The 24,124-nt window shown below is 34.9% G+C and overlaps 3 protein-coding genes across 6 annotated transcripts; all 3 read left to right on the forward strand.

Annotated features, from left to right (window-relative positions):
• The first annotated feature begins 3,481 nt into the window (after positions 1–3,481).
• On the forward strand, positions 3,482–7,446 carry LOC113338836 (eukaryotic translation initiation factor 3 subunit F-like). The gene is made up of 6 exons (XM_026584231.1): positions 3,482–3,824; positions 4,038–4,117; positions 5,506–5,735; positions 6,559–6,680; positions 6,801–6,914; positions 7,052–7,446. Exons 1-6 carry the CDS (start codon positions 3,603–3,605, stop codon positions 7,139–7,141), a joined length of 858 nt encoding a protein of 285 aa, XP_026440016.1. The 5' UTR covers positions 3,482–3,602; the 3' UTR covers positions 7,142–7,446.
• A 3,390-nt stretch (positions 7,447–10,836) lies between these two features.
• Positions 10,837–11,903, forward strand: LOC113338368 (WUSCHEL-related homeobox 5-like). The gene is made up of 2 exons (XM_026583799.1): positions 10,837–11,276; positions 11,472–11,903. The coding sequence occupies exons 1-2, from the start codon at positions 10,904–10,906 to the stop codon at positions 11,720–11,722; spliced, it is 624 nt and encodes a 207-aa protein (XP_026439584.1). The 5' UTR covers positions 10,837–10,903; the 3' UTR covers positions 11,723–11,903.
• Positions 11,904–16,762: 4,859 nt separating this feature from the next.
• LOC113338753 (phosphatidylinositol N-acetylglucosaminyltransferase subunit C-like) lies at positions 16,763–23,097 on the forward strand. 4 transcript variants are annotated; one of them, XM_026584141.1, is made up of 3 exons: positions 16,763–17,186; positions 21,923–22,111; positions 22,211–23,097. In XM_026584141.1, exons 2-3 carry the CDS (start codon positions 21,994–21,996, stop codon positions 22,903–22,905), a joined length of 813 nt encoding a protein of 270 aa, XP_026439926.1. In that variant the 5' UTR covers positions 16,763–17,186; positions 21,923–21,993; the 3' UTR covers positions 22,906–23,097. The 4 variants fall into 4 exon arrangements, with proteins under 4 accessions (XP_026439926.1, XP_026439927.1, XP_026439924.1 ...); XM_026584142.1 differs by having other exon boundaries at positions 22,496–23,097; XM_026584139.1 differs by having other exon boundaries at positions 21,923–23,097.
• The last annotated feature ends 1,027 nt before the right edge of the window (positions 23,098–24,124 follow it).

The following is a 24,124-nucleotide window of genomic DNA, read 5'->3' on the forward strand; positions in this document are numbered from 1 at the left end:
TTTCCCCTGTCTGCAGCATTGACTTGCAATTGTTCTATCTTTTCATTTATGGAGAGAGTATCCTTGGTTAGTGATGATGCAACCTCATCAAAAGACCCAAATTGATTAATTATGTTTGTTTCAAAAACTTCAGATGATGCAAGAAAATTTGAAATTTCCTGAGATGCAGAAAAAAGCGAATCCGCCACACCTATAGTGATTGAATCATTAGAAGCCATAGAGGAATGAGGAGAGTCCAAAGATACTATAGAATCAGAGATTGAAATGGTAAGAACTGGATTGGGAGGACTAATGGATATTGAGGAATCAGAGAAAGTGATGCAAAACGCCGGTTTAGGGAGATTACAAGGAGATAGATCTTCCTCCGGTGTGAAAAATTGTTCAATCAAATCTTCCAAATTGTCTTATTCGTTTTCTAAAGGTATAAAATCATCCAAGTTATCAGGAGAAGACAGAATCTGATTCACCACATCTTGAAGTAAACCCGTGTTCTGAGCTTTAAAGTCTAGATCTAAGATTGGTTGATAAGAACATGCTAGAGAGAAAAGACGATGAGGAGGAGAGTCCCAGTACCGTTGTCTCTTACCCAGAATTGAATCCACTTGATCCAAAAGTTCTGCTTCCTCTCCATCCTCATCTGAAAAATTAAAATGCACTTGATTGATTGAAGAGGGTGATGAGAATGATTCAAAAGGTTGAAGCACAGATTCTGGTGAATTAAAATGTGTTGGAGACCCATTTGCAACATCTGATACAGTTTCTCTATCTATTTGCTCATTAATGAGCACTTTGAAATCGGTGGCCCAACTCTGCGATTCAGGCTCCGAGACTGAGATTGGTCCCTCGTCATAAATATCCTCAATAGGCAAGTTATGTTTAATAGCACAACCCGCCTCAATATGTCCTAAACGATGGCAATGGTCGCAGACTCTAAATGGAAGGTCTAAGTAGATAAAAGACACCGTAATTGCACGGTTATTTCCAACTTTGACTCTAGCATTTGTAATTAGAGGCCTTTCGATATTAATATCTATTCTAGCAAAAACATCGTGTCCGTGCAGTGGGATTCCATTTGTGGGGGAAATGCTGGTTACGAGCCCTAAGTGGTTTCCTATTTGTGCTATGATATATTCATTAAAGTGAAAATGATGCAAGTATAGGAATTTCACCCAAACAACAATGGTTTTAAAGTGTTTCTCTCTATTTGCATTCTCGGGAACCAGTTAGCAATTGGAAAAGCGTCTTCCTATAGATGCCAAGGAGCATTTGTAAGGATTCCAACCATGATTTCCCTGTCAGCAAAAGAGACTAAGAAGACGTTCACCCCTATTTGTTTTACTTTAAAACTTGTTGATTTTCCTCATCTAAATTTCAAAGCTCTAGCAATATGAGTTTTATTAAACGAAGAGGTAGAGAAAATCCTTCCTATTATTGAGTTTTCAGGTGTAAAACCTTTAAGAGATGGAACATGAATAGGTAATTTTTGAGTTTTGAAAAGTATATTTTTGGTTGTTGCCTTTCCCACAGGGACATGGGTATAATTCATCTTACGGAAAGTTAAGACTTGTGATTTGGAAAGCATTTTACCACAGTTTTTCTCACTGAGAGACAAAACAGACGCAACCCTTAAAGTTTAGTAAAAAAAGAAAGAAGAGCTTTTAATGATAAGGTGTTGTTTAAGCTTAAACAGGGATACAGGTAGAGAGAAAGTGACTGATGAGGAAGCTTCTATTCTTTAAAGCTGAGCACTCAGATAATGAGAATGAGCATTCATTCTCCAGGTAAATTTTAACTGAATCCTTTTCTTTTATTTTTAAAAAAAGCAGGTTTGATGAAACTTTTTAACAGAGAAAACTTTTTACCCCTATTGGGTCTGTTTAACAGAGAAGAACATTAATAGAAAGACCATAAAGGGGTTGGTAATCTAATCAAAAGATTAAGATCTAACTAAAACAAAAACAAACAAAAAAGACCCTGTAATCTATGTATATCTCTTTGATCCTTATGTGTATGTAAGTGCGTAACATCATGGATTCTTCCTCTTCAAGAAAGTGGGAACCAGAAATAGTAATACCGAAGATTCGCTGGGACGGTGAAAATGGAATTATTTTTCCTTATTTTTTGAATCTAGGGATCGAGAAAACAATAAATTTAAATTAAAGGGAGTGATTCATGTAAATAAAAGAAAAAATAAATAAAAGGTTGAGCAGAAATAAAATATATATTTTTTTTAAATATTGTTTCGAGATCTGGTTATATCTAATATGTAATATCCAAGGGTTATAGAGTGCAAAAACTGTCATGAGGGTGACCTCGTCACAGCACGACTCCCATATTAAAACAAAAGATATCAATGAATTTATTGACATCTTTTGGATGGTGGGAAGAAAATCTAATCACTAGAAATCATACTCCCTAAGGAAGAAGAATCCCAAACCCACTGCCCCATGGATTTTAAGTTCCCATAATTTGGAGAATCGTAATCCCATGTCCACTCGATTCCTATTTACCATATTAACCATATGAAAGTGAAATTGTATTCCATAATTACATCCCCTGCAACTAAATACGGCGCATGATTTTGTTTTATTATATTTTTTCTAATAGAAACTAGCGCTTCCTGACTAACTTACTATAAGACCAAAACGAGTGAATGTTTGCACTTTAAGATCTAATCACATAGTATAATATTGGTTCATCTGGAAAACCGTTCTCTTCTACAAACCCCTCTTTTAATAGCCGGTTTCCCCAAATAACAATCCAAGACCTTTCTTTTCTACAATTTTTCTTCATATTTAAGCTTAGATTTGATCAGGGATATCAAATTTGCCGAGTGAATTTGGGTTTGTGCATTTTTGTGATTTTAGGTTGTTCTTTTTTCATGAGTGGTCTGACGACTTATTTATGTTACCAACACTTTTTGTATAATATATCCTTAATGATAATATGGCATTTTCTGATGATGTTGTTGCATTATTAATAAGTATGTTTTGAAAGCAGACGATCTAATTCCGCAAATAAGACTGATATCGATTGCCATAACACAAATTCGGAAATATTACTTCTTTTTCGATGGAAGCATTTGATATATATTATATCGATGATCAAAAAAAAAAGGTTTGAAACCATTATCAAGGTGTCAATTTGTTCGGCGGGACATAACATCTTAATATAATTTTGGTTTTTTGTATCTTTTGAGTTTCGAAATTTATAAATCTAACGCTAGTCTAGTCGTTGTTTCCGTACTTTGATATAATTGATCAAATCAAAATTTCACATTAACAAAATTACAAGGCACTGCCTTTTCCAGAAAAAAAAAAACAAAAAACAAAAAACAAAAATTGGGCTTCCTAAAAATATAAGTTGGGCGGTTGGGTGTTTCACGGATAGTACCGCCCCGTACTAAGTAGTGGTTTTTACCCGGTCCAAATTACTAAAAGCGAAACGAGCCAAACGGACGCACAAAACCTAAATCCTTTAGCCCAAATATCTTTTCTTCCATTAGAAAACGTTACATCTCAAAGGAAACCCTAACTAAAACCAGGCCGTCGTCATCCGCCTCTTCTTCTTCGCTCAAATCTCTCATTAGATTTTGAGCGAACATGACAGGAGGCGAACAAACTGTGCTGCAGTTCCATCCTTCTTCAACAAGCTTATCAGCAAAAGTTCATCCAGTAGTTATTTTTAATATCTGTGATTGTTATGTGAGGCGGCCAGATCAAGCTGAGAGAGTAATTGGCACACTTCTTGGTTCGGTTTCTTCTGATGGTACTGTTGATATTCGTAACTCATATGCTGTTCCTCATAACGAGTCCTCTGATCAGGTTTACTTCTTTTCTTTTCATTCAGCTGATTTCTTTAGGTTTTCTGTATCTATTTGTTAGTATTGTTGGGTATTTGATTTTTGGTGTGTATTGAATTTAGGTTTGGATTGAGATTTAGGGCATTGGAATTTGTAATATTATGTTTTGAGAAACCGTCTGTTGAGAGAATTAAGTGGGTTTTATCTGACTTTTTATTGAATTTTGTGTATTTAGGTTGCTCTGGATATTGATTACCATCATAATATGCTTTTGTCTCACCAGAAGGTTAACCCTAAGGAAGTCATTGTTGGATGGTAAATTATTTTTCTTCTTTGTTATTCTTTACTAATTACACTGTATAATTTGTCTGCCTAGTGTTTCCATTGGTATTCAGTAGGGTTCATCCTGATTGGTAAGCAGATTGGCCTTTATCTAAGCTTAACTTATACATGTGACCTACATAGTACAGTGTATTAATATGTGATGATGTACCAAATATTTTTGAGAATCTCATACTATACTTTCGAACTAAACTTAAGAAGCTCATGGATATGTTTTGTTCCGATAATCCCTCCTGTGACTTGCGGATCTAAGTTTATTTTAACTTGCACCTGTAGCCTTTAGAGACGTTGATAAAAAGGTTCTACTGGTTATGATCCTTAGAGTTAGAAACGACACATCCCTAGAGTTTTTGTATGCTTTTTTTCCCTAAAGTTGATGCTGTTTGCCAGTGTTTATAGAGGTTGTCTTCTAACCAATGTAACAGCAAGATATGTCTTACTGAAGGTCTCATCTATCTGTAGAGAATGTTCTGTAAATTTTATGTTCTGTATTTATCTGATATGTGTTGGTATCTTCTTTTCTGCGGATTTGTGTTTTATTTGTTTTTGACATGTTTCATCATGCTCTGCCGTTGTGGAAGCACAATGGCTTTTACTCGAGCTTATTGCATACATGTGACTGTACATTGTATAATTAACGAGTAATGATATAACAAAATCTCTTTGCGAATCTCATGCTAAACTATATAATTAACCTGAAGAAGCTTTTGTTAGTCAGCAAACCTTATGTTTCTTCCATACGACCCTGCAACTTGATTATTCTAACTGGTTACCTGTAGCCTTTTGTAGTACGGTGGTAAACTGGTTCTTGTAGGTTATGATACTTGGAGTTAGAAACGTCCCTAGAATTTTTGTATGATTCTTTTCTATATTTGATGCAAATTGCCTGTGGGTTATAAAAGCAAGAAATATCTTACTGAAGGTCTAATCAATCTGTATAGAGTGTTCCGCCAATCTTAAATGATGTTATAATATGATATGTGTCCATTTGATCTTTAATCTGTGAGCTATAACTATTGCACACAAAAGTCGAAAAGCCATTATCAGTGACAATGTTTTGATCTTTCTTCTTCAACCAAGAAATTTCTGTTTAAGTGAAGAAGTTTATCATCTTGTAACTCAAACAAAGACCAACAGTTAGTGACCCAAACAAAGATCAGGTTACCAACAGATACCACATTATTCCTGAAAACTGATGGTAGTTAGGGATGTAGTTGTGTTGTACACTTACAAACATAAGTTCTGTTTGGGAGACCCTTAATGTATAAAAGTTGTAGAATCAGTTGCTTATGATGATACTGCACCCCTTCTAATTAATTTTCTTTTCCAACTAATGCCATCTTTCTGCGAGCACTAAACAGGTATTCTACCGGCTTTGGAGTGTCAGGTGGTAGCGCTTTGATCCATGAGTTTTACTCCAGAGAAGTACCAAATCCTGTTCATTTGACTGTTGATACGGGATTCACAAACGGTGAAGCTAGCATCAAAGCTTTTGTTTCAGTCAACTTGACTCTAGGAGATCGCCAGCTTGCAGCTCAGTTCCATGAAATTCCTTTGGACCTGCGCATGATCGAAGCAGAACGAGTTGGATGTACGCATTCTACTTTATGCTCTTAATTTCCTGTTGTATTTGTTGGTGGCATCATTTCACACATCCTACAATATGTACACGTGCACAATTTTGTTTTTTTTTCTCAAGAATTTTGTTTGCTCTTGCATAAAATTCTCAAACAAAAATGCTCAAGCTCTTACATAAAATTCTCAAACAAAAATGCTCAAGCAAGAACGTAAGTATGTTTTGTTACTCTTAAAGAACACAGTTCCTTTCCACTTTTTCTTTTGTAGTTGATCGACGATTGCGCTTTACTTATATGTAACATGTTTATCAACTCTATGTTAGTAGTTTATTAACTTTGTGTCTCTTGGTACCTTTAGGTTTGTATATGTTCTAGAACATTCTAGTATGCCTTAAGCTACGAGAAAGTGTCTGAATGTTGCTGTTTAATGATCCATTTGACTGTTTGGTGATGTATCATAGAGGAACCATTTGTAAGAATCTGTGTACAGCGAATGCTGTTAACAGTAACACTTATTTGACGTTTCAGCTGATAAAATAGATCCTGTTATTCTCTCAGCATGGATATGAAAGTAGTGAAAAGAACATGAAAGATTTTCTATGATATAATCCTATATGATGAAAACCATTAATGGCCATATCTTACTTCGTGGGAGTTTACTAATGAATTTGTTATATGTTATAAAAGTAGATCCTGTTATTCTCTCAGCATGGATGCGAAAATAGTGAAAAATACATGAAAGGTTTTCTATGATATAATCTTGTATGATGAAAACCACTAATGACCATATCTTACTTGGTGGAAGTATACTTATGAGTTGGTTATATGTTATGACAGTCGATATTTTGAAGAGCACAATGGTAGACAAGCTTCCCAGTGATTTGGAAGGAATGGAAGCCTCGATGGAGAGACTTCTTTCCCTGATTGACGATGTGTACAAATATGTGGACGACGTAGTGGTAAGGAGACCCTTTTCTGCCACAATCACTTTTTGCTGTCCATTATAGTTAAGTTGAGCAAATCAGTGAAGTGTTATTTGTTTGTCTAGACTTTAATTTTGTTAAACGTAAAACTTTCAGGAACAACGTGTTGCTCCTGATAATAAGATTGGGAGGTTCATAGCCGACACCGTTGCTTCCATTCCAAAAATATCTCCCGGAGCTTTTGATAAGCTGATCAATGACAATATTCAGGTAAAAAGAGTGAACATGTTTAACCCTTTAAAGGAAACACTTATCTCATATCTCAGTTGGTCCTTCTTCTTTGTTACTCTTTACCGGTTTGCCATTTTTTGTCCACTTCTCTTATTTTTTATATCTGCTCTTTTCAGGATCATTTGCTACTACTGTATTTATCTAGTCTCACAAGGGCACAACTCGGTTTAGCTGAAAAATTGAACACAGCTGCTCAGATCCTGTAACTTCATCTAATACATAACCCCTTTCTCCGTGGACACCAGTTAAGCTTTGAAATTGGTAGTTTTAAAGGCTGAGTATTTTGGTATTGTCAACGATCATTTGTGCCCTAGGTCTGTCTAGGGAGGCATCATTTTAATTACGGCTAGACGTGTAAAATTTTGTCTGAATTTTTTGAAGAGATGGCGGGAGGACATATTTTCCCGAAGGATGTTCTGTCATGTTATTGTAGTTACTATGGAAGATTTTCAAATTGTAGTGGATGGATATTAACTCTTAGAGATGTTGCATTTTGTTTTTTTGGTAGCAACTTGCATGCATGAAATGTTTGGCCTTGTAGTAGGGAATTTATTTGAGGATGTTTCTGACATTAGAAACTGTATTTTAAAATTTGTAGCTGACCTGACAGGGCTTCACGGCAAAATTTTACTTGCACATTTGTCAGCTTGTTTTGACCGTAGTTGTGTCTCTGTAAGACCAACTTAACTTAATTTCCACGCCCACCTCGCGAGTTGGCAAATCTGAACAGCATGCCAAACCTATTTAGCCTTTTTGTTTGTTTGTGTGTGTTTTATTTTATTGAATAATGAGGCTAGACTTGTATTCTAGCAGTTTTTTCCTCCAAACAAATTTCCCTGAAAATTCAAAACAATCGACCATCTTCTATTGAAAATCTTGGTACTCATGTTGCCAGAATCATACCAAAATAAATACTTGGCCTTGTGAGGATGGGATGATATTTCGAAAATTAATCCAGGTTTAAGTACTTACAGTTTACAATGACATGATCAATTATCTTAGATCTTCGTTGTTTGTTTGTCTGATAGAACGGCAAAATAACAAGTAGCGTGATATCGAAATTCATTTATGCTTCAGAAACCCAAATTCTTTACAGCCAAATTCACCTCATCAAATATCACATAAAAATTATCCGTTATTTGGTTATGTTGTAATTATCGAAAAAAAGAGAAGACAAACCAAAATTTTGGGGTAAACTTCCGACAAAGCCTGACTCGAAGACAGAAGAACAAGACAGAAATTCGGGCGGCCTAAAATTCACGCGTGCCCATCCTTTTTTATAATAATTATTTACTCCATTTATTTACTTTAACCAAAACAAAACCAAAATTTTATTGAGCTCTTAAATCCTAAATTACTAGTACTATCTTAATTAACCTAGTAGAGTGAGTCATGTTTGCCGGTTCTCACTGAAAAACATCTCAAACTCTCTGTCTCTCAGTACGTACTAGAGAATAGCAGCAGTAATATGAATCTGAGTTGGGATTCCCGGCCATGTTTTTGGATCTCTCTCTAAAAACATGCATCAAAAACCTCATACAACAGACAAATTAAGAGGACAAATATTTATTTGCCCCTTACCTATTACCAATTTCACTCTACAATTCCCACTTACGCAAACCTATATGTTTGCACATCACTCGGATGAACAGGATCCTCTTTTTAGGGTCTCCATCATTCCCATTGCTTTAGTGCGTTTTAGCCTTCATTTTCTTGCTTACATCCAAAAAGACACCTGATTTAGGGCAATATATTGGGCACCATTATGCGAAAATTTAAAAACAAGTTATGCAACAAACATTTAATTTGGATGCTCTCCATGCCATCATTAAAGATGTTTTGATTCAGGATACTCAAACGAGAAAGTTGATACAAACATGCAACACGGCCAACAATTTGAAAGAGCTATTGTTATTATTCTTAAAGCGATTTCTCTCATGCAAATCATCATCACCGAAATTAGTTTCGTGCAAAGCACCATCACTAAATTGATTCATGAGATTTTGTAAGGAGTGCTTAGTAAGCATCCCCATGCATGTATGAGCTTGCTGCTCTGAGTGGTTTCTGTGATCATCAATTAAGTAATAGATATAATCAAGTATTTGCACCACCATTAGCCTTAATCCAGGTTTAGTGTCAACCTCATTCACGACATGCACACTAGTTAATAAAGAGATTGATAGTGGAGACAGGCAATCCATGCAAAGTGTAAGAGATCGATCGATCGAAGAGAATATACATATGCTTTGGGAATTGTAGAATTTAAGCACGATAAAACGGATTTTCCGTGTAAATATTATAAACACCACTACGTTAGTATGGCTGAGATGATCACTAGCTGTGTATAGGCCTACTTTCGCATTTAAAAAAACCCTACAAAATGATACTTCAAGGAGTTTCTTTAATTATGCATATCTCCATGATCACTGTTTAAACTTTAATTGAGATCAGCATGTCTTTTTCTCTAACTACTAGTAAGATATAGAGGACACTGAGAAAAAAGCAAAATCCCTATTTCCTTTTTTCAGTTGGCTGTATATATGTATGTTATCTTGATCATCAAATTGGTTTAACCTAGATATAGTTCGCATCACCCTAGACCTCAAAAGATGTTTAATTTGTATGTTTTCACGAATGAGTGAATTTTTTGCGTTACTGACTGGTCAAAGTAGTCAACTAAATCGAGTATATATAACTAATATATCATGCATGCAGTCTCCTTTTTATGAAAATATTTGATTCATCGCCTCACTCAACAAGTTGCTTAAGATTATAAAAAGCAGCTTTGATCACATAATGGTGTTTGTTCAGCTGGCTAGTTATGAAACACACTGATAGTGGTTCTCTGGGTCGATTATTTGCTTACAAATTAGAAAATCTACTCATCTATGATCCATGAAAGGGTTTGGTAATTGTTCCGAGTCTTTCGACCTTAGGTCCATAGTGCTCTTTTATAGCAACACTAATGACTCCCTAGGAAATGGGAATGGATACCATTGCTATACTTTTTTGACAAGAAAATGTTCATGTATGAAAGAGAAATTTCAAAAATAACACAAAAAATCAATGTCGGATAATTAAAAAAAAATCAATGTCGGAAAAAGAATGAAGGATTTTCAATCGAAGAAGAAAACGAAGAACACTGAGTTGGACCCGAACCCACAAAATCAAGAGACACGTGAAACAGTGATGAGAGCTTCCTCTGATCCACTACATTTCTCTTCTTCTTTTACCGTTGGAGAGCTCTTAGGGTTGGACAACTTTGCTAACTGGCTATAACTTCCATGCATAAAAGGCTCATAAACAGAGCTGTACATTTATATAGACAGAAACCTCGGCAATTTTAATCGTTTCTTATTCACATAAAAGGCTCATGCTATATGCTTACGGCTTACCTACTACTGTTAGTGGTACTGCGACATGATGCTTATCCTAACTTGATAGTTACAAATCTAGCTACATTTGGATTCTTTGGTTAAAATAATCGATCACATAAATAATGTTCTTCATTGGCTTTAAGTGTGGACTATGGTCTTCATCAAAAGTACTCGTTCTTGGGAATTTATAATATATATATACTACGAAGTATGCAAATTTAAAGAAAACTAAAGTTCTTGAAACTCACGGTATTGTCTCCTCTCGGATCGAAACTTTGAACACTTGCAGCTTTTCCTTTTAGTGTACATTTCATGATCGGTACAAAATATTTTTACATACACATAACTTTATCTCTTATAACTACACAAAAAACTAGACAAAACATACACCTCCATAAAATCCTTTCATCAGTTCCCCATTTATCACATATATTATTAAGTTATTAGATAGGTTTAGGTTATAGGACTCATTATTATATATATGTACACATACTGGGATCTTTTGAGTTCAGTATTCTCTGATCTTCTCAGTAACTGATCAGAGAAAAAAGAAGGAAAAGAAAGAAGAAAGGAAGAAAGGAAGAAACAGATATGGATCAAGAAGGAATGATGTCAGGTTTTTGTATTAAAACAGGAGGAGGAGAAAGTAGAGGAGGAACAAAGTGCGGACGTTGGAATCCGACAGCAGAACAAGTTAAAGTTCTGACTGATTTATTTAGATCAGGTCTTAGAACACCAAGTACTGACCAGATTCAAAAGATTTCTACTCAGTTAAGCTTTTATGGTAAGATTGAGAGCAAGAATGTTTTCTACTGGTTTCAAAATCATAAAGCTCGTGAGAGACAGAAACGTAGACGTGTCTCATCTGTCACAGTTGATGTAGACCGAGTTCTAATGGAATGTCTTCCTGAAGATAGATTCTGTATCGAGCGGAAGGAAGAAATATCATACTTTCCATCTAAACGTAAGTAACCTTTCATTAAATATTATTAATATTCATTTTTATTTTTATTTTTATTTTGATTGGCTAACTTAGAAGCTATACTGAAGTCTTACCAGAAGTAGGCGAGAAAGAGCTTTACAAAACCAGCAATGCCCATAGGCATTACTGGAGTAACTACAGTGCGTAGTCTTATAATTCCCATTTTTGTTTTGCCAGATTTCGGAGACTTTATTGATATAACTCATCATCAATACCATCAGATATCAGAACCTGGAAGAGAAATCGAAACTTTGCAACTCTTTCCATTGAATTCTTATGAAGAAATATCTCATCATCATTATGAACCAGAGAACAAGCAGCTGAGGTTATTCGCGAATCATGAATACAATAAGGAAATGATGTTTTCATATTCCACGGGGAAAGAAAATGATCATCCACCGTTAGATTTGTGCTTAAGCTTTATGTAATATAGGCCAATAGGCCTATTAACCAGTAGAGATCTCAGGGAAAATAATAAATCATCACTGTTAGGGATTTAGTTCGATTAGGGTTTGGGGGAGATCATATTAGTTAGAAATCTATATATAAAAGAAGTACTATTTCATCATGCTGAGTTTTAGTCTTTCCACTCTTGTTTCAATACTTTGTTGTTAGGGTTTTAAGTTTGAAGTTTCAAAATAGTTCAACAATCAACATTCTGATCTTCTCCTGTGAAACATGTATTGATTTTCTTTCTTCTTTGTTTTTATCTATCTGTGTTTACTCTGTTGGACTGTTAGAAGCTCTGAACACTTTTTCTGATTAAGAGATAGATTAAAATGAATCACTATTTCAGTACTATAAATATTATATATTATGCATGGTTTGAATTGGAATGGTGTTTTATGAACACTGATTCCAAAGATTTTACTTTCATTGATCCTAAATCAGATCGAAACAGAGAGTACTACTACTAAGATTTGAGTGAGTGATGTGGTATGCATGCAAAGATTTAGTGATCGTAATAATGAATCCAACGTACGTAAAACCGACATGATATGGGCAAGTTATCAATATGTTGCTGTTTTGTTCACGTACACAACATGGACATGTACAGAAAAGAAATTGATTGATCTCAATTAGTGATGATTCAGTTCAGTTAGGTCCATTTGTATGTCATTGAAAACCGCACACTACATGCTACGTACTACGTGGGGAAATTATTAAGAACTAGTAACTCAACTCATGTACCCGTTTGTTGTTCATTGTTGGGGTTTGGTTGTCTCAGAACATTCTTGAAAGATGAGAAAACAAACATGCTTTTAACATCGAACTCTGAAAGTTTGAAGTTCAGTCAACTAAGTGGACGAGTTTTGAAATCATCGCCTGATTTCATGTAGTAGTAGTAAAATAAGGTAATGCTAATGTGACCCGATTTGGATACGTTTTGGAACTAGGAAAAACAAATGTGTGTATTTGGTTCTATGTTTCTGTATTTATTGAAGGGTCCAAGGGCTAAACTCCCATAAGATCTGAGCAGCGCTAGCAGGATGTGTTTCAACGAGATTAGCAGATACCTGTGGCCGAAAATTGTTGTCTTGGGCAATAATATTATGGTACTAAAAAGAATTTACAACCAAAATCGGATTTGTAATTTACTTACAAAAATTGTTTCCCAACTTATCATAATCCAAGATTTTTTTTTTTTTTTTTTGAAGCATCCAAGATTGTTATGTTATTATTGTGACTCTAAACTTTCTTGGCTAATTCAAGGCTTACCATAATAAGTCAAAACATGATCATTTTGAAGTAAATAAAAAACCTTTTACTAACTATATATTTTTGTCACTTGCTATCTGGTTTAATTTCAGATTAATTAGTGTTAGTAAGTTGTCAAATTTTTTTTGTTAAATTAAATTCAAATTTACATTATAGTTAGTGGTAAAATTAATTAAAAAAAATCAAAGTAAGATTCTAAGATTTTTTGGGTCAAGAACAGTAGGTTGATATCTATTATTGTATATAAAAGGAACTCCCATTGTTACAGTAGTGAACAGTAAATGATGTCTGTAAAATTTGGAATCCCAACTATGTCCTTGATTTTATAGCTTTACTGAAAATGCTTAAAAATTAAGTGAGGTTAAAACGGTAAAAGGGAAAACAAACAGAGAGTCAAAGACTAGGAATATTAGAAAGGGACACACCGAGAAGGTCCCATTTAAGCACGTGCGTAGGACGTACGGCATACCAGTGGCATATGTACGACAACTGATTGCTCTTGATATTCTTTCTTGATTAAGAACATCAATCCTAAATTGGCCGATGTGATAATTTGTATTGGCCGATTATACATCATCGGTTGATTGCTGGGTGCGCTTAATTGTTCTTGATGTCAAGAACATCCCTGAATCGGCCAACGATCCGTCGATTGTTGAGTGTCCTTAAGATTATCAAGTGAATATGGATCATACTCAATTTAATAATGCGTATGATTCATACTATAGATCGATATATAAAGAGGATTATATCTTCCGATTTTGAATCAAGGTTCTTTATTTCTGAAAACAAAATAACTACATATACATGTAAGATTTGTATTGGCTGATTATAACCTAAAATCATATAAAAAAATTGGTCATTTTCTTTTATCTAGAGAATCAACCAATATGAATGTTCATATTAACCGGTTTTGGTTTGATGTTCTTCAACCACAAATATATCAATAATAATTAGTCGACGTGGTCATGATGAACATCGCCAAAATATCATTTTGGTTAACTACTGAAAACCAAGATTTCTTGTAATTTTCAATTTTTGAACGAACAAGCAAATTACAAGCACAATTAAGAGTAATGAGTTGCAATTAACGATGTTTGTTTTTAAACTGCAGATGTAGTTAGGTCTTAGTTTTAGTTTTAGTTTGTGAGAGAAATGATTTGAATATAGGTCTCCACCTTTTAGAAAAAGAAGACTTAAGATATTATTTAATGGTGAAGTTAATTTATTACAGTTGCCTAGTTTAAATATTTACATTACGTCCCAGAATTAATGTTTTACCTAAAGCCAAATGCACCGACAAGTGTCTATTAGTCGTCAAGTTATATTTTTAAAACCATCACAACTAATAATAAATTGGACACATGAATAACTTGTTTATATAAGTTATTAGACGTCAAGGTTTAGCTATTCCAACAACTATGATTTTTCATATGACATCACTAATATATTTATAGTGTAGGTGACGACTCGGTAAATTTTTCTTTCAGAAGTGAAAAAGTTTTAATAAATACTCAAACTACTCATCCTACAACCATGACGACCAAAGATAAATATGAAAAGTCGTCATGGTAGTTGAAGAGAAACCATGATAACCACAGAACTGCATGCAATTAAAAAATTTCAATTTTCTAGACCTAATATGCCATTCAAACAACAAAGCAACGTATGATATTGAGTTCATGTCATCACTTACTTTCTCATTCTTGTCATTTCTTTGGTTTTTTTACTTTTAAATTCTTCCTCTTCACCAACGTACCGTTGCATTGTCTTTCCAATTTGAGGGTCATCTCCAATAGGTTTTCTAACAGTTTGTTTAAAATAATTCATGTTTGGAAGAATTAATCGACGATGAAATTTATGTATCGACAATTACAGACGAATTAATCGACGAGTTTTTTCTCTCCGTTTGAAAAATGATGGAGAGGGAGAGAGGAGTGATTTTTTGAGTGGAAGAAGAAGAATGAATGAAATGAAATTGATAAAACCCAAGTGACTACTTTCAATTAGAATTTGGTTAAGATAATAACGTAATTACACAATCTAAATACTCCTCAGCATACCTTCTAAATCCACTTAAATTTATATAGTCCCCGACGTCTTGGTAAACCTCAATCAGGCCAATGAATATGCTTTTCATATTAAGAACCATGCATTTGTTTTTACAATCCAAATACAGTAAGTGATTTAATGGAAAGATAAGTAAGAACATGATTTATTACACTTCCTAATAGCTGTTTGGATAGCACATCAGAAGTAGCTTTTCGATTTCTAAAAGTCAAAAAGTCAAAAGTCAGTTTGTCTGTTAAATTTCAAAACGATTTCTAGAAATCGAAAAAATTAACTTTTTGTGAAGTAAAGTAGTCTTGCTTCTGACTTCGACTTCAGGAGATACAGAAGTCAAGAACAGATTTGTATCCAAACACGCCATAAGTGATTGAGTCAATGGAATTGAACACGTCTCTAAATGCGCTCCTAAGCCACCTGTGTGGTGTATATATAAGAATTTTATTGCCATTTGATGACCTCTACGCCCGAAGCTAGTAAATATCAGCTTTACTTGCGGACACAACAGACCGGTTACTGTAGTATATTTTTTCTCAGGCTAGTCAAGAAAAACGCAAACAGTAGGTTCATTGACATTGTATCTGGCTCTTGAGGACTCGAACTAACGCTTAGATAGAAGACCTAAAGAATCCCTACTCCTTTTCATTTCTAATCTGAGCTCTTAAATCATGAAGCAGAGGACATTATACTGCCACGTGTCAATTCAGTCCCCATAATTTATTTATTCTTAGAAATAGAAAAAAAAAATGAGAGAAAAAGGAATAGCAACTAGATGAACGGGGGATATAGAGAGGATAAGACACTTGTGGAGACCTTGTGTCCAAAACGATCCTCCTTATGTACTAAATTGGTGTTCTTTCATTCCTCTCCACTTAAGCTCCACAACCAGTTCATTCGATCCAATCCAATAGAGAGAAAAGAGTAAGTAAGAGTCATACAGAGATATATAAAGATGGTTTCAATGACGATGATGGCACTTGCTCCACCAGTTGCCGGCGCAATAACATCAAGAAACAGATCAGCATTTCTACCAACAACCACAAGAAGAACTAGCACTACTACAACTTATGCAACAAAGGGTACATCATCTGCTAAACCTGCTGAAGAGAAGGGATTTTGGGAGACTTTCTTTACAGGAATAACAAAGGAAGAACAGTTATATGAAACAAGCCCTATTCTCAAAAAAGTTGATGACTCCAATGGCTCTGCTGTGAGTAGCAAGACTACCAAGGGTACTGCTGCTCCTCCTCCTCCTAAAAAGTCTGGTGGTTTCGGTGGCTTTGGTGATCTTTTCGCCAAGAAATGATGGGTCGGTCGATTTTCTTATGAAGCTATCTCCCTCCGATTATACATATTTCTTTTCCATCTAGATTTCTAATCTTTAGTTGAGAAAAAGAAAGAAAAGAGAAAAAACAAAAAAAGAAGATCTCAAAATCAATTTGAACATTTATTTTGTTTTTATTTATCATTAATCTTTTTATTGTGTTCTTGTTGGATATGTACTTATGAACTGCTCCAGTGCTCCTATATGAAAATATGTTATCTGCATTTTCAATCGTTGGTGCTTTTAAAGTTATACATTCAGGCCGGCCGGGCTACTGATAAAAAACCAAACTTATCATTTGATTGAAAAATTGCGACCAACTCAACCCAGTTGATCCAATAATATATATGCTTATATGTGTTGACGACCACCCGGATTCACTAATGGAATAAGGGGAAAACCCCAAGATTTTCACTCAAGTTCGAAAGTTTTTTATTTGGAAAACTTAAGTATGGCAGCAGCGTGCCGTTTCACTAAGGGCACCCGTTAATTTTCACCGAAACAAATTCCACAGAACATGCGATTCTCGTCACTTTACCCACATCCAAAACAATTTCAACCCAGTCATGCGATTCTCTTGATCTGCCGTCGAAACCCTAGATTTTGTTTTTACCCTATTCGAATCACAAAATCCCAAATCCAGATTCGAGAACATAAATTCATTCCTCTATCAAGAGATTTAACCATGGAAAGGCTGCGCATATGACGGAAAGATCATGCATTTGGGAAGGAACAACTGTTTGCAGAAGGTGATTATGATCAAATATTCTCCACTTCTCAATTTGGTTAGTAAACTCTTGACATTATAATGAAACACTTCCAGTTTTATTTTTATTTTTGATCGATGAAACACGTACAAAATCAATGTTAGCTTATGATAGTTGATTAGATCGTTGTAGAGTTACTAAAATCGATGAATGGGCAATCCGTGATGAACAACATACTCTTAGATTTAACTTTCTGGTTTGTACTACTATTGGTTCAGTGTTTGATTCCCTCATTTATTTTCAGCTCAGAACTAAGTTTATGAGCTGTAACTGTTTGTGGAAATGCCAAAGAGGTTCTTTTTTGGTTTTAATGGCGTTTAAACAAATTTGACTGTGAATTTTGAGGTATATGTCTGTTTAAATCGAATTCCAAGATGTCTAATAAGTAATAACCAATTTGACTTTTGACATCGACTTTGGCAGTCGCCGGAGCCTTCTCGAGTTTAGCTGAGTTAAGGATCATAAAAGGCATAGGAGTATATGAGAAATCACAGTTGAGTTGCAGTTTATGTAGAATAGCTTAATAGAGGAACTAGAGATTAGTACCAAACTCTATTATTATGAGAGAGGTTAAACTTTAGCAAACCAGTACAACCCTGAGGGATTGGCATATTGGTTCAACTGCTTCACTTTTCATTTTTACAGTAACTGTAGAATTTTAAGCTGAACTCAGAAAGAACTATCTTATGTATCTTACTAGCTAAACGTATTCTGAACTGTCTAATTGTAATAGGCTTTGGTTTTAACTGAGAACACTACACTGAAAAATAACAATTGAATTAATTCCTACACATAGATCATTAACGTATTTCTGTGTCGTCTCCCTATATATAGCTCTTTGAACCCTGAAGCAAATTCAACAACATTTAAATCTTCAACTGCAAGATTGAATGAAAGAGAAACCCTCTCTTCTCGACAAATCGAAAGAAGACATTGGAAACCTTCTGATCATCTATCTCCACAATTTGGTTTGTGAATTGATGACATCTTATTAAATTGGTAGAAATGAATTTGTATGGTTCGGATTCTGTTGAGAATATAAATTAGGGCAAATTTTTTATCGTGTTAGAGTTGAATTCTCTAGAAGTCTCTGAGAATGTATAATCAAAGCAACAGTTAGAATTGCCTCTAGTAGTCCTGTTAATCTGGATTTAAATAGAAAGATGAAATTAGGGGTAAGATAAGCTGTAGGATGTTTCACATTTCAGAAATGCATTCCAGATATCTAGATCTTAGTTTGATCATGTCATCGTAATCATATATATATATACACATTTCAGTTTACTTTCTAATATGAATGATGGACTTCAGCCTGCTGAAAATAATTCACATTGCATAGTACATGACATTGTGACTGTCTTTTCAAATTGTCGTTAAACTGATGCTCATACGTCTCAGTGTCATTTGAACCAGTTACAATTTCACTCATTTGAAAGCTCGTCACAGATCTGATATTAAGTTACCATATATATTGAAGGCCCAACAGAAGTTTAGCATAGGAGATTCGGTATTGATAATCCTGGTACACCAGCTTCTTCATGTTGTAGAATTACAGAACGTTACATATTAACTGGTCTTAAAGAAGCTTGCTGAACTAGGATTAGTTGGTTGGCGTTGATTGTTCTGAAGTGGAAACAAGACAGTGGTATACTGGTATTGGCTAATCAATCGATCTAGTGGAAGATAGAACTACAGCAGCAGATCGGGTTCATATGAGCTTTTTTATTAAAGAGAAAGCTTGTGGTTCCCGTCTTGCCCTCCTATCTAGAAACACAAAGTCTGATATTTTAGAGTTGGCATCTAAGATGAAGTTAAGCGTCTTGTGAAGTGGTAATGAGGATAATACTAAAGGACATTACAGTCTTATTTAGTTTGTCATGAGGACTACAGAACGTTACAGATACGCAGGGGTCTCTATCTGGAGCCATAGTGAAATTGAAAAAAGAAATTAATAGCATTGGTGATTTACATCAAGATAAGCTAGAGAGTAGAAATTATTATAGCTTTTCAGCTACGGGCATCAGCTTAGTTCTTTCTGCATTTTGCATATGAGCTCTGCCTTAGGAGGGAATATAAAGTTAATATTGTTTGGGTATCACACTATTTGGTCGTATTACATGCCTGAGGCTAGCTCAGAAATATAACAAACATTTGTAGAAAATTATATTAGGTATGAAAGATGATTCAGGATTCCTATAGAGACTAGAAGTCACATTAATCGGAAGATTAGTTAGAACTTGCAATGTTAGGCCGTGTTTGATACGAGTTTTAAAAACGGTTTTCTGTTCTGAAAAACATAGAAAATGGAAAACACGAGAAAGCGTGTTTGTTAGGTATGTTTTTAGAAAACGTTCTCTTTGCGTTTTCTGTTTTTGGAAACAAAAACGGTAAATAATCGTTTTCCGTGTTTCTTCTTCTTCTAAAACGATAACTAAAAGAGTTGCGTAGGATTTCTAAACCAGGTATGATCTCTTGCGACTTCTATTCTATATGGTTAAATATCTCTTTCAACTTGTGGGGTTTTGATTTTAAAACAGATGGCTCAATTGATTTGGTCCCTCAAATTTTAGGTGTGAATATTCAATTCAATTTTCTGGGTTTTCTTATTTGACTTAAATATAGGTGTTTTTAAGTTTCATTGGGCCATTGGGGTTTCTCTAATATTCTTAATTTTGTTGGTATAGAAATTCTGAGTTTGAGTGTTTTTGCATAATGTTCGTAATGTATTCCTCTTTAAGCTTATGTTTTTGTAGACTATTATGTAGAACAAAAGATGGCTTCTGCATCTAGTGGTGATAATGTAGATGATGTCGCACATGGCGACAGTTTATCGTGAATTACTTTGTTGAATTGGTTCATGAAGAACCAATACATTGGAGAAGAAAAAAATGGTAGGAATAGACACTGCTAGCTTTACTATGTTTGGTAAGAGGTACACCGTTCCAAAGTTGAAAACCAAATTCAGTCGACTGCGGATAATGCATAGGGAATTTGCAAATGTGGCTTAAGAATCTGAAATGAATTTTTTTAGAACATGAACTTGGTGCAATGCTGGTGGTGTTTGTGATTGTGTCTTCTAGGAATGTGTTTACCCAGTACTGGAAAAACTTAGACAAATAACTAGACATTATTATCCTGGAGGTGGAGGGTGATTCCAAATCCATATAAATCTGTGTTGGGCCTGTTGACAACTCTGAGGTGCCTTCGTATTTTGGTAACTTGTTGACAAAAATGGATATTTTGGCTTAAGAATTTTTTTTCCAATTCATTTAACTATACTGAATTATATTTTCTTGAGTGCAAGTACATGAATAGATCTGGTTGTCCTGTCACATGTTCTTGACTCTTCAGAGAAGTACTTGTTCATGGTAAACCCTCAAGAAAAGATATTATTTTGTACTTGGAATGAATTATATACTATTCAGTTTAGCAAAGGTTCAACATGGGGTTTATAACTTGTTTTTGGATACCTGGTGTTGGACCTGTTGGTTATGTTTACACTTGGTTATTTTTATGTAGGAATCCGATGATAAATTTGTTACTGTTATCTCAGAATGAGATTATAGACTTTGTAGGAACCTGAGATTATAAATGAAATGAATATTGGTTTGGATTGAATAATATACATATGATGGGGCAATGGATCCTAAAGAATCTCATGCCACATCAGCTTGCTTGAAGCTATCTACTGAGTTACATTTTATCGTTTACTATTTTTTAACTTTTAAGAAATGATAGGTAAACTATCATTACACGTTGTGTTCGACAGATATTAGCCGAAGTGCCGAACAATATATCATTATAACTTGAAATTTCTTTCCTTTCATAACATCTGTATCACTTGTGCGTTTCTTCACGAAAAAAAGTGATTCTCTTTATATTATGGAGTATATGATAGGAGATGGGATAGTCTTCAATGTTTAATACAGCCCTTTTTCTTTGACCGTTCGTTTAGTCTAGCTTATTCTTTTCCAGTTTTCTTGATGTCAAAGTATTTTATAATTATCCAAAAATTTTAGGTGCAAATTCAGGAAGTCCATCAGAAGGACAATCTTCTGTTGTAACGCTGCTCTTCAGAAACTCGGCTTGTGATACCTGAGCATTTCTTTCTTCCATGCTAATCATTATTTCTTAATTAATAATTTGCTTTCCCCTATTAAGTGTTATTGAAATAACTGCTTAACTTGTGCTTCTAGTTTCTGGTACTTATGGTTTGTTCTCATTCTAATCATATCTTTTTACTTCTTCATAAATTTGTTCTCACTGATTTAAATTACTTCTTAGGTACTAAGAACCCTTATTAAGATTTCAGTTTTAAAATGGAAATTCAGTGAGACAACTTCATAGAGTAACTTATCCTCGGACTCGCAAGACTCATTTATGGAGAACTTGTACAAATATGGACCTGTTATGATGTGTAGAAATGTAGAAACACTCATGTAAGCTTATAACTGATTTTGAATTCTTGGTCGTAACTCATAACTATTTTTTTTTTAAATGTAGTTTTGAAACAGTTTTTTGCTTTCCTACCAGACGTCTTTTTAAAATTTAAAAGAAAATGAAAACAAGGAAAAAATCATACCTAACAGGACCTTAGTTTTTCTTTCGGTTTAGTATTAGATTAATTGGTGTAGTTAAACTCATAATATTTGTTGTTTTTTTCCTCGTACTGTAAGATGCAGTGAGTCAGTTTTGCTTTTTGTTTAGGCTTTTTCTGTTTTCATTATATTGACATCATTGAACTATTTGAACAGGGTTCTAGGATTTGGTGAGAGCCTGTCGTTGGTTAGATTGTGATTTCAAACATATATTTGAATTCTCTCCAATGGATAAAACGTGCGAAGAGATTTTATCTCCTTCTCGGCCCAAGTGGCGTAAAGTTGCGTATGGAGGAATGCAACCTGGGTACGACGACAACTACACAGATGAATCGTTCCTCGAAGGTATGGTCATGAACGCCAATGTCGTAAAACGTGACTTGGTTAAAGTTATGAAAGACTCGATTTCCATATCTCAATATCTATGTATTGTCTCTCTTGTAGTTTGTGTTTGGACCTATACACTAGAATCCAACATTAGCGAGGCTTCTTTGTTGGTCCTTGACGTGGGTCTCTTAGGATCAGGATTTCTAGTTCTTCTCTTAACTGCTAAAAAACTCTCCATTCGCCTTCTCTGTAATTATCTTCTCAACATTTCCTTCTTCATTAGCGGATTATACATATTAGCTCCTATCTACCACACACTCACCAGGTCAATCAGTTCTGACTCGATTTGGGCACTTACGGCTTCACTTCTTGTACTACATCTCTTCTTGCACGACTACGCAGGATCCACAATTAGACCACCAGGGGCACTTACTAATCCGACATTGACAAGCAACATCTCTTTAAATGCTTCTATTGTGGCTTCCGTACTAATTGCCTCTCGTCTTCCATCAAGACTACAAGTGTTTGCAATTGTTCTGTTCTCCTTGCAGGTTTTCCTCTTTGCCCCACTCATCACATATTGCATCAAGAAGTACTCTTTTGTTCTTCACCTGTTGTTCTCATTTGGCTTAATGGTAGTCACCTTAGGGTTCGTATTCACGTTGCACCGTCTGTTATTTGTACTACTGTTGAGTCTGTTGGTGTTTGTCACAGTTATTTGTCCATATTGGCTTATAAAAATTCAGGAATACAAATTTGAGATCAATGGTCCTTGGGATGAAGCTAAACTTTGCTTTGATATAACTGAGTAACCACCAGCTACTCTCGTCGCCTTTGGATAGAACTCGGATAACTGACATGTAAATCAGTTCAAGATATCTTGTACTCACGTTTCTGTTAAGTTTCTCATTTGTAAATTTCTATCAGGAGATTGATTAAATATGAAAGAGAAATGATATAATTAGTTCTAAGAGTTCCAATATTCCATTATTTTTTCTGTAGCTTTCCGTTATGGTCTCATTCTATGTAGTCTTCACTACTACATGCATTTGATTTATGTTTAGTTGGTTAATACTGTCTTTTATTCCCATTTATCCTTTCTATAATAATGAACATCTTTGAACCTATTTTTTCTATGTTCCCTAGTTGGATCTGTCAAATTTTCTGATGAGGACTGAATTTGATTAGGTTCAGGATGGATTGGAGTTGTGACCAAGCTTAACTAAAGATCCACAAAACTTGACCCTCACCCCTAAATTAAACCGGATTTTACACCCTTAACACAATCGTGCTGTATTGCGCGTTTTGAAATATTTCAACTTGGGGGATGCCTAGAGTATAGACATAGGGGTGAGCATGGGCCGGTATGGACCGGTTTTCACCTCATCCGCATCCAATCCAATTCTCTACGGATTTCAAATTTGGCATCCGCATCCAATCCACATCCAATGGATGCACGGATGAACGGATTGGGTGCGGATAATCCAATGGATTTGTGTTAGTTAAAATTTATAATGAAAAACTAAAGCCAATATAGATGACTTCTTATATAACCTACACATTTTATATATGTATATAAATATAGAAGTGCCGCGGACAACACTCCAAGCAAACACTATAAAAATTCCAAAACTATCCATATATTTTCTAAAAATTATACAAATATTCTTAGTCTAACGGGTATGGATGTCCAATGAATTTTCAAGGTTGCATCCGGATCCAATCCATAATTCGTTGGATTTTAAAAATCTCATCCGCGTCCAACCCATTAGTGAGCGGTCCGGACATCCATCCGCACAAGTACGGTTGGTCCTGTTAAATCCGCGGATGACGGATAAAATGCTCACCCCTCACATGCCTTTTATATTGTCTAGTTGGAGTTTGATGGATTTGGGCCTAATTGCTCCTTTTCTCGTCCATATATAAATACAGCTCAATCTGGTCTTACTCAATCTTGCCAAATTGGCTGTGGGATTGCTTCGGATCGGGTTACATTTCAGTAAGCAATGGAAATTTCGGGAAAGATTCTAC

Source organism: Papaver somniferum, unplaced genomic scaffold (genome assembly GCF_003573695.1).
Source record: "Papaver somniferum cultivar HN1 unplaced genomic scaffold, ASM357369v1 unplaced-scaffold_19, whole genome shotgun sequence".
Taxonomy (NCBI): Eukaryota; Viridiplantae; Streptophyta; class Magnoliopsida; order Ranunculales; family Papaveraceae; genus Papaver; species Papaver somniferum.

Bases quoted from the DNA above. Each gene is read 5' to 3' on its own strand.
- LOC113338368 (XM_026583799.1), top strand. From the start codon at position 10,904: ATGGATCAAGAAGGAATGATGTCAGGTTTTTGTATTAAAACAGGAGGA. The intron at 11,277-11,471 runs GTAAGTAACCTT...TTGTTTTGCCAG, and splicing joins ATCATACTTTCCATCTAAAC to ATTTCGGAGACTTTATTGAT.
- LOC113338836 (XM_026584231.1), top strand. From the start codon at position 3,603: ATGACAGGAGGCGAACAAACTGTGCTGCAGTTCCATCCTTCTTCAACA. The intron at 5,736-6,558 runs GTACGCATTCTA...ATGTTATGACAG, and splicing joins CGAAGCAGAACGAGTTGGAT to TCGATATTTTGAAGAGCACA. The intron at 6,681-6,800 runs GTAAGGAGACCC...TAAAACTTTCAG, and splicing joins AATATGTGGACGACGTAGTG to GAACAACGTGTTGCTCCTGA.
- LOC113338753 (XM_026584139.1), top strand. From the start codon at position 21,994: ATGGATAAAACGTGCGAAGAGATTTTATCTCCTTCTCGGCCCAAGTGG.